At 35.2% G+C, this 16,927-nt stretch overlaps 2 protein-coding genes across 2 annotated transcripts; both read left to right on the top strand.

The window, feature by feature from the left end:
- Nucleotides 1–452: 452 nt before the first annotated feature.
- mrps16 (mitochondrial ribosomal protein S16) lies at nt 453–2,204 on the top strand. Its single transcript, XM_016518359.1, has 4 exons — nt 453–633; nt 1,136–1,162; nt 1,420–1,680; nt 1,810–2,204. The coding sequence occupies exons 2-4, from the start codon at nt 1,150–1,152 to the stop codon at nt 1,929–1,931; spliced, it is 396 nt and encodes a 131-aa protein (XP_016373845.1). The 5' UTR covers nt 453–633; nt 1,136–1,149; the 3' UTR covers nt 1,932–2,204.
- Nucleotides 2,205–13,659: 11,455 nt separating this feature from the next.
- On the top strand, nt 13,660–16,709 carry LOC107712980 (mucin-12-like). The gene is made up of 9 exons (XM_016518381.1): nt 13,660–13,741; nt 14,107–14,228; nt 14,921–14,985; nt 15,076–15,278; nt 15,479–15,644; nt 15,932–16,090; nt 16,169–16,233; nt 16,370–16,439; nt 16,594–16,709. Exons 2-9 carry the CDS (start codon nt 14,151–14,153, stop codon nt 16,595–16,597), a joined length of 810 nt encoding a protein of 269 aa, XP_016373867.1. The 5' UTR covers nt 13,660–13,741; nt 14,107–14,150; the 3' UTR covers nt 16,598–16,709.
- Nucleotides 16,710–16,927: the final 218 nt, after the last annotated feature.

Here is a 16,927-nt window from a genome sequence, read left to right as displayed (position 1 = left end):
GAAAAGCTGGGAGGTTGTATCAAAGCATAGCTCAGTAGCTTAGTACATATAAGATTCATAAATGTAGTTTCATTTGTCTCAGTACAAGGTTTTATTTTTTCAATTTTGCACCCTGTTTTGTCCCACTTCTCAAGAATGACTGTAATATCATCATTAAACACTAACTTAGAGAAGCATGAATGTCCATGCTGGTCTAAGCTGGTTTGATACTAGTGTAGTTGTTGGCCAGCGAAGTGTGAAAATAATATACGTATGAAACAACAACAACAAACAATTCTTGCATTTCAAAAGCATAACACAAAACAGATCTTCGTAGAACAAAACCGCCACCTAGTGGCTGAGCTCATATTACACCAACTGTTGACGCAGTGTAGCAGCATGAATATTAATAACGTTACGCTGCTAGAACGTACAGACGTAGCGTACTTAATATTCATGAGCAAATCCTTCACCGTAGTAGGATCGCTGAACACTCTTTCGGTGCGGTAGAAAAAGATGTCGGCGCCCTTGCGAATGTCATGTTGTTGACTGTTTGTAGATAATTGTCTGTGTTTGAGCGCGATTACAAGCACGTTAAGCTTATATTAAACAATATTACAGCCGTTTCTACATGAAGTTACCGGATTTATTAAGGTTTGTGGTGTTTTTTTTTTTTTTTTACGCGAAATGTGTTTAATATAGCCTAACGCAACTCCATGCCTGACTTATTTTAATGTAAGATTTGGTCAAATATAGCTTTTTAGGTCATATATGGCGTTTTATTAATAGTTTCTACTTAATATCTTTTGTCGTCAACAGACAATCTTTAAATCATGGTCCATTTATGTAAGTACTCTTAATGCACTTATTTATTACTTTTACTCTTATTAGCCTAAGTATTGGTCATTTTTGGTGTCTTCCTAATTTAACATACAAGATTCAACTCAGCATCTCAAGTTTAATTGTTTCAAATAAGGAAGACACAAGATATGGCCTCCAGGACCAGTAGTCTTACTGTTTCTGAATTAAAGCCACATGTTTGACATATAAAACATTGCCAGTGTGAAACTTACATTATGTTTATGCAATATAGCTTTTTAGGTCATATATGGCGTTTTATTAATAGTTTCTACTTAATATCTTTTGTCGTCAACAGACAATCTTTAAATCATGGTCCATTTATGTAAGTACTCTTAATGCACTTATTTATTACTTTTACTCTTATTAGCCTAAGTATTGGTCATTTTTGGTGTCTTCCTAATTTAACATACAAGATTCAACTCAGCATCTCAAGTTTAATTGTTTCAAATAAGGAAGACACAAGATATGGCCTCCAGGACCAGTAGTCTTACTGTTTCTGAATTAAAGCCACATGTTTGACATATAAAACATTGCCAGTGTGAAACTTACATTGTGTTTATGCATTATGTCTTGTCTCAGCATCTTTCCTGCTCAAAAAATATCATGGTGGGCATGTGGCCATCAGGCTGGCACTAGGAGGTGCCACTAATAGACCCTTCTACCGCATTGTGGCTGCTTATAATAAACGGGCGAGAGACAGTAAATATATTGAGCAGCTGGGCTCATATGACCCTCTCCCCAACATACACAATGAAAAACTTGTCGCCTTCAATTATGAAAGAATCAAGTACTGGATTGCATGTGGGGCCCATACGACAAAACCAGTGGCCAAACTTCTAGGTGAGCATCAATCTAAAGATTTCTTACTCATTATTTCCTTTAATAAAATGTTTAGTGATGATTACAGCAAGAGGCAAGTCACCTGTTCACAACATACCTCACACTTTGATCCATGTTTTCTCCGAGTAGGATTGGCTGGATTTTTCCCACTGCATCCAATGACAATAACAGAAGCGGAGCGGAGACAGAAAGCAGCTTCGATAGAAGAAGTTAAAACAGACAGTCAAGAACAAGTGGAGGAGGCACTGTAAATGCAAAATAAAGTGTTCATGATTTCTTTGCATCTCAGTAGTGATAATGTGGCTTGGTACTTCTCTATTACACTGAGATGTTTTTTTTTTTTTTTTTTTATTATAAAAGTGTTTTGGCAATACGCTTCAGCACAGGTTGAAACTCCAGACATTCAGACACTGCTTGATTAAAATGTCCATATTACCCAATACAATAGAGCACAGTTTGAAAGATGAATAAGGGTATGTAGACACTGAAAGTGAATTCTTTAATCATTAAATCTGATGTAAACACACTTTATCTCGATCTATTTGTCACTGAGAACTAATGATCAGCTAACAAAAGAAATTAATAAATGATCTGGCCTGAGGAACCTACACTGAGAGTTTAAATGAACAGTCTTCCTTGTTTCATTTCAGGTCAATGGATCAGAACCTATAAAAGTTTACACACAATTGTGTAACTCCTTTACTTTTTTTTTTTTATTATAAAAGTGTTTTGGCAATACGCTTCAGCACAGGTTGAAACTCCAGACATTCAGACACTGCTTGATTAAAATGTCCTTATTACCCAATACAATAGAGCACAGTTTGAAAGATGAATAAGGGTATGTAGACACTGAAAGTGAATTCTTTAATCATTAAATCTGATGTAAACACACTTTATCTCGATCTATTTGTCACTGAGAACTAATGATCAGCTAACAAAAGAAATTAATAAATGATCTGGCCTGAGGAACCTATACTGAGAGTTTAAATGAACAGTCTTCCTTGTTTCATTTCAGGTCAATGGATCAGAACCTATAAAAGTCTACACACAATTGTGTAACTCCTTTACAGCAAGCAATGTACTGATGTATCTAACTGTATACAGCCATGTACTGGTATTACATAATATTTGTCAGAGGGCTCAAATTCTTTCTGTGGTCACCTTATGAAATACGCAGGTAATAAATATGAGCTATATGAGCCATGCAAATGAAATAAATTATCTGAAGTAGTCACTCATTCTTTTGATTTATGATTTTTGCTATATATTTTTAAACAACTTTATATATGTGAATGGCTTAGAACACGCTGTTCAGACTATGAAGTTTCGATATAAATGTAGTGAGTCTGATACACAAGCATTTTAAAATCTTTTATGAGGGTTGTAAAAGTTATGTATAGCTTAATTAAATTTATCAATGGTGTGTCTGAAGGTTTTATGGATGGGCTGTGTTATACAGTGTCCGATTACACAAATTAATGTTCTTTTTAGCAATTCTCAACAAACTTTTATTTGAATTTAGTGATGTGGCCGTTAAGACTGGAGGTTCATATATTAAATATTTCAAGAAAAAGATTTGGGGTAGGATTTACTTTAAACGGATTAACAATTTGCAGTTTTCATTAAAAAACTGCTAGTACATTTCACAAATAATTACAAAGAAACGGTAAGTAACACATTGAATTAAACACAAAATTTTGAAGTAGAAACATTAAAATAGTATTTTCTTGTAAAACACTCCAATAATGTTTTATTTACAATTTTGAAAAATAATATTAGTGTTGACAATTTTACAGTGTTCAACTAAAAGCACTATTAAAAATGGCTTGCTTTATTAAAATAAAGCACATAGTAACATGTCCACATGGAATGAGGAAACATGAATCAGATTTACCTACGTCAACCCACCCTATTTTTTTCTTCTTCATTGATGTCAGTTTGGCTTACTCAATGTTTATACGTAATTTTGTTACTAATTGCTGCAATATCAAATATAAATACATTTGAAAATCATAACATTTCTCAATTTATCAGAAACAAAGATGCAAGCTACAAATGAATTAAATCACACTGCATCAAAATAGGATCAAAATAAAGTTTTGCCCTAGAATTATTGGAAGATAGATATGCAAAGCTTGACTTCACATGTAAAATCAGCTTAAAAGTAATAAATACTAGTGTATCAAACCCTTTGTATATATAATGATAAACTGGAGGTATAATGTCTGAACTCTGTTTTTAAATGCATCACTCATGTGACCAAGTAGGACGATCAAAGCCACTAGAAGGCAAGCCTGCAACATTTAGCCAAAAAAGCGTAATGGCTAATGTTAACGCTTCCGCTTTGTCAGTACATGCGAAAGGAGACCAGAGGCCGTTTTTTTTTAATGGATATCAAAGGAGGAGAGGCTTCACTACGCTGAAAAAACTGCTTTTTAGAGGAAACAGCTTATCATTTAATGAATCGACAGCCTATCAGCTAATCTTCAATATGTTTTACACCAAGTTGATCCAAGTTGACCGTTACACTTTCTCCAATAGTAAGTAATACAGACCCTCTCATCTCCCTATAGGCCTAGTAAGACAATCTCTGGAAACAATAACAGCCACATAATGTAGAAATGTATTTACATATTAAAGGGCTAGTTCACACAAAAATAAAAATTCTGCCATCATTTACTCATACTCAAGTTGTTCCAAACCTATATGATTTTTTCTTCCATGGAAAAATAAAGAAGATATTTTGAAGAATGTTTGTAACCAAACAGTTCCCGTTGACTTCCATAGTTTGAAATAAATAAATAATAATACTACGGAAGTCAATGGGGACCATCAACAGTTTCATTCTTCAAAATATCTTGTTCAGCAGAATAATTAAAATTCATACAGGTCTGGAACAACTTGACGGCGAGTAAATGACGACAGAATTGTAATTTTTGGGTGAACTAGCCCTTTAATAAGGAAAAAAGGACAAGATGATGATTATTGAAAACATCCTACATATACAATGGTTTAAAACCTGCAGGCTTTGACCACTAAAACATAAAATCCATTGAAGCCTCACAACTAATCAAACTAAACCTGAAATTGTGGAAAGACCTGGTACATGACTACAAAACCACCTAAGATAAGTGTAGTGTGTTTAGTGGATGTGTCAAAAACGAGCTGCTACAGACTTTCAGGATTGTGTTGTGCATTCACACAACATGATGTGTAACAGACCTGTACAGAACATTTTTAAAAACAGGTTTATAGTGCATTTTTAACGTTTTATTTGTTTTGGTTTTTTTGAGTTTGAGTTTTCCATGCAACAAAAATTAGCTTAATGCCAAAATCTACACAAAAGCATCAGCCAGTCACGCTGTTTCAATCCATCCCAAAGCTGTTCAGGTCTGGGTTTTGCTCTGGCCAGTTTAGTTTTTCAAAGCAATTACTGGAATAATGAAAAGGGAAGTGTATACCATGCTGGAAAGAAAGAAAGAAAGAAAGAAAGAAAGAAAAACTCTCAAACCCCAAGATAGTCTCAGACTGGTCTGCTGCTCAGCTAAACCAGCTAAACACTAGTTTGGCTCCAGTTAAAACCAGCAAACCAGATCAGGCATCATGTCTTTCTATGATAAAATTGACTGAAATAAAAATTAAACCCTTTACTGCTTTTTGAGCACACCTTGTGTGTGGTGGATGAAAAATCTATTATATCACTCTAATGCAGTGCAGCTCGAAAGTTTTTTTTCTTTTCTCCATGGTATGCTTGACATTTTCATGGAAGTGCCCTTTGGTTTTATGTAATACATATGACTAAAGATATTCTCTATGACTCAAAAATGTTTCTGAGATAGCAAACAGGTGTGGAAGACATGACCTAAGGTCAAGAACATATTCTACACCTACTATGGAGTCATTGTTTTCGTGTGGTTGCCATATAATATTGATTAACACAAAGTCACTATTTATAGAATGTCACATGAACAAAAGAAACCAACGTTGCTAACCTTAAGTATTAAATTTCAGCACATAACTTGTCCTGTATTGTTTGTGTGATGGGCATGATTGATCTCTCAAAGCACGCGGCTTGTTGACAAAAGGTGTGCCATTAATTTACAAAGCAAATTGATTTATGACTTTTTTTTTGGCAGACGATAAAACAGGTGGAAAAATCTCATAGACCTAAGTGACCCAAGCCATATTTACGCACAGCCTAGCAACCTCAAAGCAACGTATTCGTTTATTTCTTGTATTAAGACTGGTGCCAACTAGCTTCTGTTTCCCAAGCAGGACCTAGTTTAACTTTTAAACTGATGAGTTTGTGAAGAATGTAACATGATAATGTGAAACCGTTGTAAAACCACTCCATCACTTATTAGGCTATAACAAAACTTGATGAATATAAGAAAGGCATCAACTCAAAACACAGCTTCCAATCCACGTCATCTCCTGCCGGTTTAGTTTTGGTAAACAATTATGTTGGATCTGAGAACTTTCAGGTAATCTTTGGCTTTGTCTGGAGTAATAAACTAGGTATTATTAGGTATTATTCGCTTTCTTAAAGGATTTATCATGATCGACAAAATGTTAGATAACAGTACAAGCACAAAGAGTGTTTTAAATCAAATTGCAATGCATGACCTTGAATAGCCACTAAACTTGAAACTGATGTTTTATTGTATCTACGCATAATTTTATCTGATATCTGTTTTACACAAATGAAAGAGAAAGTTTCTTTTCTTCTCTTGGATTTATTGCATTGTTGTACTGAGAATTCCTTGGAAAGGGTGTAACAGGTGAAGGTCATATAACTGTTCAGGCATTTCAAAACCACATACACTCCCAATCAGTGTGGTTTACTCAAGGCGTGAACTTACTTTTTTTTTTACGCAAAAGTGCCCATACCTGATGACATTTATTGTTTGCAGAGAACACACACGCATTGTCTTCATCAGGTTGATGTTGAAATTTAACAGAGGAGAAACACTGATGGCAGGTGCATTTGGCTGACTATTTTCATACAAATTGTGCTGGAGAGAGAAAATTTCAAAAGATAAATTGTAATCATTTTAAACAAACAACCATCTCACGCGAACAATCTCAACATGTATTTCTGGAAAAAAACTTCAATCCTGCTGGTATTTTTCATAGTCATGGGACTTGGTGCAAATTCAGGTAAGATTCAAAAGCCTTTTATTATTTAGTTTTAAACTAAATTGATTATTTAAAACAAAAATATGTTGGCATTTTGTTAAAGAATGTGAATAGCTAGTAAAAAAAAAAGATAGAAAGACACTGTTAAATAAATGCAGTAAAGAAATGTGATTGCATCTTCACATTCTGTAGTGAACTGATATATAAAAGAACATAATTAATTACCTTGTGAATTTGTATTAAATATCATGTATATAGTATATGTGTAAAAAAAATAATTCACATATTCCTACACTTCACAATTTTAATCAATTCTCCCATGCCTCTGACTTACAAATTGCCTAAAAAAATATTTGACATATCAGCAATCAATTTGTAATTTAATCAAGTTGGATGCTGTTAAACTAGTACACAAAGACTGATGATTTATTCATGCTATAAAGATTATCCCATGCTCTAAATACTCTCAGAGTGGTATGTGACAAATATACATACTGACAAAGCTCTATAATGTAAATTTTTATATTTGGACAAATATTAATGTTAATACAAAAATAAAAATAATATCTTAGGATTATGAAAGACATGTAAAAACTCCATGCAAGACAAAAAAGTCAATAAGGAAAATAAATATTAAAGTCAAATTTAAACAAAAAAGATACTTTTAAAATAATGCAGTTACAACAACTTCCAAAACTGATTCCCACTTTAACAATAATAATTAAGACAAACAACTATTTTAACTTTTCTCATAAGCACATCCTTCAAACAACTACACAGCGGATCAAAGTCTAAAAATCCAATATCAAGAAGAACCCCCCAAAATTAAAACATATTCAGTGAAAGAAGTAAAAAGCATGCAAGATTTTATTTCACACACTAACAAAATACCTTAAAATAATGTAGAAAAACATGTCCAAAAAACTTAAACTACTCTTTTCACTTTAGCCACCTATTTATCTTCACCATCCTCTACAACAGAAGAACAGAGGATGTCAAAACTGAATTTATCTACAACAAAAATATCTTTATCTAGTGTAGAACAAACAACAAGCCAGGAGACACAAACCACTCAGTTTAGTTCTACCACACAAACAGACTCTAAATATTGTAAATATTTTGTAAATATCTTTACATATTTATTTATCTGCAGCAGGTACGTCTCCATCTTCACCATCTACTACAACAGAAGGACAAAGTACATCACAATTCACTTCATCAATAACAGAAATAACTACAACCAGTGCAGAGCAAATAACAAGCCAGCAGACACAAACTCAGTTTATTTCCACAAAAGAAATAGAACCTACAACAGCTAAATCAACATTTACAACAACTATGTCCCCTATAAGCACAACCATATTAGAATCATCTACAAGTGAAAGTAGTACAACAGCGGAAACTACATTATCCACAACAGGTACCTCTCCATTTTCACCATCCACTATGATAGAAGGTCAAAGTACTAAAGAATTCACTTCACCTAGAACAGACATATCTCCATCCACTGCAGAGCAAACAACAAGCCAGCAGACACAAACCACTCAGTCTGCCATCACAGAAACAGAACCTGCAACAACAGCTCAATCAACATTTACAACAGCTGTGTCCCCTATGAGCAAGACCACATCAGAATCATCAAAAACTGAAAGTGGTTCAACGCTGGAAACAATATCATTCCCAACAGATACTATTCCAACTTCAGCAATGTCTACAACAGAAGGACAGGCAACGTCAGAATTCACTTCATCTACAGAGATATTTTCATCTGGTGTAGAACAAACAACAAGCCACAACAGCAGAATTCACTTCATCTACAACCGAAACATCTCCATCCAGTGCAGAGCAAGCAACAAGCCAGCAGACACAAACCACTCAATATACTTCCACCACTGAAACAGAATCTACAACATTAGCTCCATCAACATTTACGACAGCAGTATCTCCTGTGAGCACAATCACAATAGAATCATCTACAAGTGAAAGTGGTTCACCACAGGAAACAACATCATCCATAAAAGATAATACTCCATCTTTATCATCGTCAACAACAGAAGGACAGACAATGTCAGAATTCACTTCATCAACAGAGATATCCTCATCTAGTGTAGAACAAACAACAAGCCAGGACATACAAACTAGTCAGTTTAGTTCTACCAAAGAAACACAATCTACAACAACACCTCAATTAACATTTACAACAGCTGTGTCCACTATGAACACAACCACAATAGAATCTTCTACAAGTGAAAGTGGATCAACGGCAGAATTTACATTTTCCACAACAGGCACCTCTCCAATTTCACCGTCTACAACGACAAATGGACAAACTCCATCAAAATCAATATACTTCTACCACTGAAACAGAATCTACAACATTAGCTCCATCAACATTTACAACAACTGTGTCCCCTCTGAGCTCAACTACAATAAAGTCATCTACAGTTGAAAGTGGAGCAACGGTGGAATCTAAATTATCCACAACAGATTCTACTCCATCTTCAGCATCGTCTACAACAGAAGGACAGACGTCAGAATTCACTTTATCTACAACAGAGATATCCTCATCTAATGTAGAACAAACAACAAGCCAGCAGACACCAACCACTCAATATACTTCTACCACTGAAACCGAATCTACAACATTAGCTCCATCAACATTTACAACAGCTGTGTCCGCTATGAGCACAACCACAATAGAATCATCTACAAGTGAAAGTGGTTCAACACAGGAAACAACATCATCCACAAAAGATACTCCATCTTTACCATTGTCTACAACAGAAGAAAAGACAATATCAGAATTCACTTCATCAACAGAGATATCTTCATCTAGTGTAGAACAAACAACAAGCCAGGACATACAAACAACTCAGTTTAGTTCTACCACAGAAACACAATCTACAACAACACCTCAATTAGCATTTACAACAGCTGTGTTCCCTATGAGCACAACCACAATAGAATCATCAACAAGTGAAAGTGGATCAACGGCAGAATTTACATTATCCACAACAGGCACCTCTCCAATTTCACCATTTAAGACGACAGATGGACAAACTCCATCAAAACTCACTTCATCAACAACAGAGATATCTTCATATAGTGTAGAACAAACAACAAGCCAGCAAACACAAACCATTCAGTTAAGTACTACCACAGAAAAAGAATCTGTTGCGACAAGTCAATCAACATTTACAACCGCTTTGTCCCCTATAAGCACAACCACATTAGAATCGTCAAAAACTGAAAGTGGTACAACTCTGGAAACAACATCATCCACATTAGATACTTCTCCCTTTTCACCACTGTCTACAACAGAAGTACAGACAATGTCAGAATTCACTTCATCTAAAGAGATATCTTCATCAAGTGTGGAAAAAACAACAAGCCAGCAGGCACAAACCATTCAGTTAAGTACCACCACAGAAATAGAATCTACAGAGACTAGTCAATCAACATTTACAACCACTGTGTCCCCTATGAGCACAACCACAACAGAATCATCTACAAATGAAAGTGGATCAACAGCGACAACTAAATTATCCACTACAGATTCTACTCCATCTTTGCCATCTTCTACAACAATCGGAGAAACAACAGTAGAATTCACGTCATCTACAACAGTAATATCTCCATCCACTGCAGAGAAAACAACAAGCCAGCAGACACAAACCACTCAGTCTGCCTCCATCTTCACCACTGTCTACAACAGAAGGACAGACAACATCAGAATTCACTTCATCTACAACAGAGATATCCTCATCTAATGTAGAACAAACAACAAGCCAGCAGACACCAACCACTCAATATACTTCTACCACTGAAACCGAATCTACAACATTAGCTCCATCAACATTTACAACAGCGGTGTCCGCTATGAGCACAACCACAATAGAGTCATTTGCAAGTGAAAGTGGATCAACAGTGGAATCAACATTAACCACAACAGGTACGTCTCTGTCTAGTGTAGAACAAACAAGACAGAAGACACAAACCACTCAATATACTTCTACCACTGAAACAGAATCTACAACAACAGCTCCATCAACATTTACAACAGCTGTATCTCCTATGAGAACAACCACAATAGAATCATCTACAAGTGAAAGTGGTTCAACACTGGAAACAACATCATCCACAACAGATTCTACTCCATCTTCACCATCGTCTACAACAATAGGACAAACAACAGCAGAATTCACTTCATCTATAACAGTAATATCTCTATCCACTGCAGAGCAAACAACAAGCCAGCAGACACAAACCACTCAATATACTTCTACCACTGAAAGAGAATCTACACCATTAGCTCCATCAACATTTACAACAGCTGTGTCCGCTATGAGCACAACCACAACAGAATCATCTGCGAAAGAAAGTGGCTCAACACTGGGAACAACATCATTCCCAACAGATTCTACTCCATCTTCACCATCGTCTACAACAGAAGGACAGACAACATCAGAATTCACTTCATCTACAGCAATATCTTCATCTAGTGTAGAACAAACAACAAGCAAGGACATACAAACTACTCCGCTTAGTTCTACCACAGAAACACAATCTACAACAACACCTCAATTAACATTTACAACAGCTGTGTTCCCTATGAGCACAACCACAATAGAATCATCAACAAGTGAAAGTGGATCAACGGCAGAATTTACGTTATCCACAACAGACACCTCTCCAATTTCACCATCTACAACGACGGATGGACAAACTCCATCAAAACTCACTTCATCATCAACAGAGATATCTTCATCTAGTGTAGAAGAAACAACAAGCCAGCAGACACAAACCATTCAGTTAAGTACCACCACAGAAAAAGAATCTACAGAAACAAGTCAATCAACATTTACAACCACTGTATCCCCTATAAGCACGAACACATTAGAATCGTCAAAAACTGAAAGTAGTTCAACTGTGGAAACAACATCATCCACATCAGATACTTCTCCATCTTCACCACTGTCTACAACAGAAGGACAGACAACATCAGAATTCACTTCATCTACAGAGATATCTTCATCAAGTGTTGAAAAAACAACAAGCCTGCTGACACACTCCACTCAATATACCTCTACCACTGAAACTGAATCTACAACATTAGAAGTATCTACAACACTTACAACAGCTGTGTCCCCTCTGAGTACAACCACAACAGAATCATCTACAAGTGAAAGTGGCTCAACACTGGGAACAACATCATTTCCAACAGATTCTAATCCATCTTCACCATCGTCTACAACAGAAGGACAGACAACATCAGAATTCACTTCATCTACAGCAATACTTTCATCTAGTGTAGAACAAACAACAAGCCCGCTGACACAAACCACTCAATATACTTCTACCACTGAAACAGAATCTACAACAACAGCTCCATCAACATTTACAACAGCTGTATCTCCTATGAGAACAACCACAATAGAATCATCTACAAGTGAAAGTGGTTCAACACTGGAAACAACATCATCCACAACAGATTCTACTCCATCTTCACCATCGTCTACAACAATCGGACAAACAACAGCAGAATTCACTTCATCTACAACAGTAATATCTCTATCCACTGCAGAGCAAACAACAAGCCAGCAGACACAAACCACTCAATATACTTCTACCACTGAAACAGAATCTACAACATTAGCTCCATCAACATTTACAACAGCTGTGTCCCCTCTGAGCACAACCACAATAGAGTCATCTACAATTGAAAGTGGAGCAACGGTGGAATCTACATTATCCACAACAGGTACGTCTCCATCTTCACCATCTACTACGACAGAAGGAGAAAGTACATCAGAATTCACTTCATCTACAACAGAAACATCTCCATCCAGTGCAGAGCAAACAACAAGCCTGGACATACAAACCTCTCAGTTTAGTTCTACCACAGAAACAGAATCTACAACAAAACCTCAATTAACATTTACAACAGCTGTGTTCCCTATGAGCACAACCACAATAGAATCATCCACAAGTGAAAGTGGATCAACGGCAGAATTTACATTATACACAACAGTCACCTCTCCAATATCATCATCTACAGAGATAACTTCATCTAGTGTAGAACAAGCAACAAGCCAGCAGACACAAACCATTCAGTTAAGTACTACCACAGAAAAAGAATCTGCAGCGACAAGTCAATCAACATTTACACCCGCTGTGTCTCCTATAAGCATGACCACATTAGAATCATCAAAACCTGAAAGTGGTTCAACACTGGAAACAACATCATCCACATTAGATACTTCTCCATCTTCACCATTGTCTACAACAGAAGGTCAGACAACGTCAGAATTTACTTCATCTACAGCAATATCTTCATCTAGTGTAGAACAAACAACAAGCCCGCTGACACAAACCACTCAATATACTTCTACCACTAGAACTGAATCTACAACATTAGCTCCAACAACATTTACAACAGTTGTGTCCCCTCTGAGCACAACCACAGCAGAATCATCTACAAGTGAAAGTGGATCAACAGCGGCAACTAAATTATCCACAACAGATTCTACTCCATCTTCTCCATCGTCTACAACAATCGGACAAACAACAGCAGAATTCACTTCATCTACAACAGTAATATCTGCATTCACTGCAGAGCAAACAACAAGTCAGCAGACACAAACCACTCAATATACTTCTACCACTGAAACTGAATCTACAACATTAGCTCCATCAACATTTTCAACAACTTTGTCCCCTCTGAGCACAACCACTGCTGAACAAACAAGTCAGCAGACACAAACCACTATTTCAATTTCAAGCACAGAAATACATTCAACACAGTCAATTCATTCGACATTTCCACCACTGGAAACCATTGGATCAATTTCTCCAGACTCACCTGCCTCACTCACTACAACTTCCCCCATTTTTGTAAATGACTCATCAACAGTTACTTGGTGTGAGTATTTAATCATACTATTCCTAAATGATCATTATTACACTTTGTGTTCTCTACTTTGTTTCTTATTTTACATATTCATTGTAAATTATTTTTGTTCACTGTGCTGTGGGCATTGAATCAATATTAAATTAGCACCCAAGATACTTGTTGTTAACAAGTTGTGAAGTGTGACAATTTAAGTTACTTGTATTGTGGGTTGTGTCACATTTTAGCTAAAACATTTGTGCATATGCTTTAGAGCTAAAACATGATACAACCCACAGCCATCCGATTTTTAATTACAAAAATACTTAGCACAATAATTGTCACAATTTCCAGCACACTTATGTTGAAATCTTTCTAAATCTTCACCTTAATTGCAGCTGAAAGCATACCCACAAGGAATGCAAGTATCTCTCTCGAAATTATGATGGTCTATCTTACGAAGTATAACGATGTGAACTCTACAGAATCAAAAAAACTAATTTCCATCTTAAAACGTGAGGTAAAGTTTTCTAGTTCCTTTTCTTGAAGTACTTTAAAGATCACAAATTTGCTCACAATTATTTCACATTGTGTATTAATTCAGTGGCCTCGAAAGTAGTCAGACTCTTAAGCCACACTTTAAAATGTATCAATGTTATTTGCAGTAGACAACTTTAAAAGTCATTTAAAACTTAAGTGAAATAAAACAGAAGTGAAAAAGGTCTGAAGTCAAATTAGATGTAAAATGCATTTACTGCAATAATGCATTCGTTGACTTGGAAACCCTACTTAGTAATCTTATTCAGTAGACGATCACAAATTTGCTCACAATTATTTCACATTGTGTATTAATTCAGTGGCCTCGAAAGTAGTCAGACTCTTAAGCCACACTTTAAAATGTATCAATGTTATTTGCAGTAGACAACTTTAAAAGTCATTTAAAACTTAACAGAAGTGAAAAAGGTCTGAAGTCAAATTAGATGTAAAATGCATTTACTGCAATAATGCATACATTGACTTGGAAACCCTACTTAGTAATCTTATTCAGTAGACATAAATCAAAAAGTTTGATGGCATCATGAAGGTTATTTTGTAATCATTTATATTTATTATTTAAATTATAATTATTATATATATTTATTATATTTGCAAAATATATTATGGATCAGTATTTATATTCAGAAAATGTTTTTTATTTTTATTTTTTGACAGCTTTCAATCCTTTGTAAAAGAGCAGATGCACAAAATTTCAAGGATGTGCAAATACATAGGCTAAAGTAAGTTGATTTCTCTCGAATTTCATACATTTACAAATATTTGCTAAGCAAAAGACATATTAATATGTGGCATGTATTTTTCTCATCTAGGAACGGAAGTGTCATTGCTGAAAGTATTGCAGTGTATAACTATCCCAACAACAACTCACAAATAATGTTTCTAAATAACGATTTGGGACCCACCCTGGAAAAAATCTTTAATGACTCAGATTCATTTAAAAATCTCAGCATAGCTCTCGGTAATGCTTCCATCCAAAATGCCGAAATTACCATGGGGACAGTTGAAATATCAGGTAAGTTGGGGGGGGGGAGGGGTTTTGGACAGATAACCTTCATTTAATATATTTTTTTTTAAAAAGCTAGACTTAATTTAAGGGACACGTGGATTATTGTTCTACTGCTTGTAATATGGCTTCAGATGACTATTGTATTAATTTATAGAGATCTTTAATTTGAATACCAGATTTATTTTTTTTATCTTTGTTGCGTGTAGATATTTCAGATCTACATCCATTTGTGCAATGCACCGTGAATTTTGCAAACTTTACAGTAGAGATTGAAGATGGAGCATGGGTATGTGTGGGATCATGCAAAAAAGATCCCAACTTCTGCAATCAACAAGGTGAATGCCAAAATGAAATAAATGGACCACAGTGCAAGTAAGTCCTTAAAAGCAAATTCTAATAAAACTACATGCACAGTTTTCAGTTGATCAAAGGATATTTACCTACAAATGATTAAAGTGGCTGCCTTCAGACTAAAAAAAAAGGTTATATAAAAGCTTATTACTTTAAGAATTAACAGAATATTTTAAAAAAGCAATTCAAACTTAACAAATCAACTTTTGAATTTGATGGGCAAGAATGAAATATCGGCAAAAGTTAATGTCTTCAGAAGTTAAGAAATAATTTCTTATCAACTCATCCTCATTTTGCTAATTGTCTAGCTGTTACAGTTCTTACTTTGAGAAGTACTATGGAGCTCAGTGTGAGCTTTACAGCAGAGGAGCCGGTTTCTACGCTGTTCTCTTCGGCTGTTTAGTAGCTTTTGCTCTACTTATCATCGTTTCAGCTGTGATGCTTGTGGTGCTCTACAGAGCCAAGAGGTCTGTATAACGGTTTCTGTGACTTATTCAAAGACCAAAACAAGAAAACAAACAAATAACACTGTGTTCTCATTTTAGCAGAACATCAAGCAAAAAAAGGCTATCATTATTTGACGATGACTTCTTTGATTTTACATCAAGAGGTATGATATCTATCTGTTGCTTTGTGCATGCTTTAGTAAATAGCCTATACTTCAGCAGCTGTACAATATGAAACTCTCAAACATGGGGAAAGATGTAAGAACTACATGACTGAAAATAATAACTATATTATTTCAGGATCCATAGACAGAGGTTATGGGCATCAAAACTTTTCAGTCAGAGAAGATTCGGAATCTGGGTCTTTCAGGTCATTCCATGAAAATACACCTATACAGTAGGATGAGCAATTGTGCATTTCATTTAATAAATATATTGGAAAAAGATATAAGAAACATAAGATGTATTGGTAGTTGAAAGCTCGCTTCCTTTTTTAATCACAATTTTCTTCCTGTCTGCTACAGATAAAGACCACAGCAACTGAAGTGGTGGGTGACTGATGAACAGAGATGACAGATATTATTTTAAATATTTTTTAAAAGACGTCAAACACTATAATCTCAGGAAGCCAACATAATACTACATGCATTTACTGGGTTTGTTTTAGATTATTTAGAGTATTTCAAGTAAAATCTATTCTACTCTCTTTTCTATTTCTACTTTCTTTCTTTTTTTAAATAAAAAATACCCTCTAACACTAGCGTTTCCTATTCTTTTTCTATTCTATCTACCTGTTTTCTTTTTATTTAGCCTATTATTAAAAAAAAAAAAAACTTGCTACTTGTACTGCGTTAGGCT

This window comes from Sinocyclocheilus rhinocerous, unplaced genomic scaffold (assembly GCF_001515625.1).
Source record: "Sinocyclocheilus rhinocerous isolate Xijiao unplaced genomic scaffold, SAMN03320098_v1.1 scaffold147, whole genome shotgun sequence".
NCBI lineage: Eukaryota > Metazoa > Chordata > Actinopteri > Cypriniformes > Cyprinidae > Sinocyclocheilus > Sinocyclocheilus rhinocerous.
Note: the sequence above shows the minus strand (reverse complement) of the source record. Positions and strands in the feature narration are given on the sequence as shown.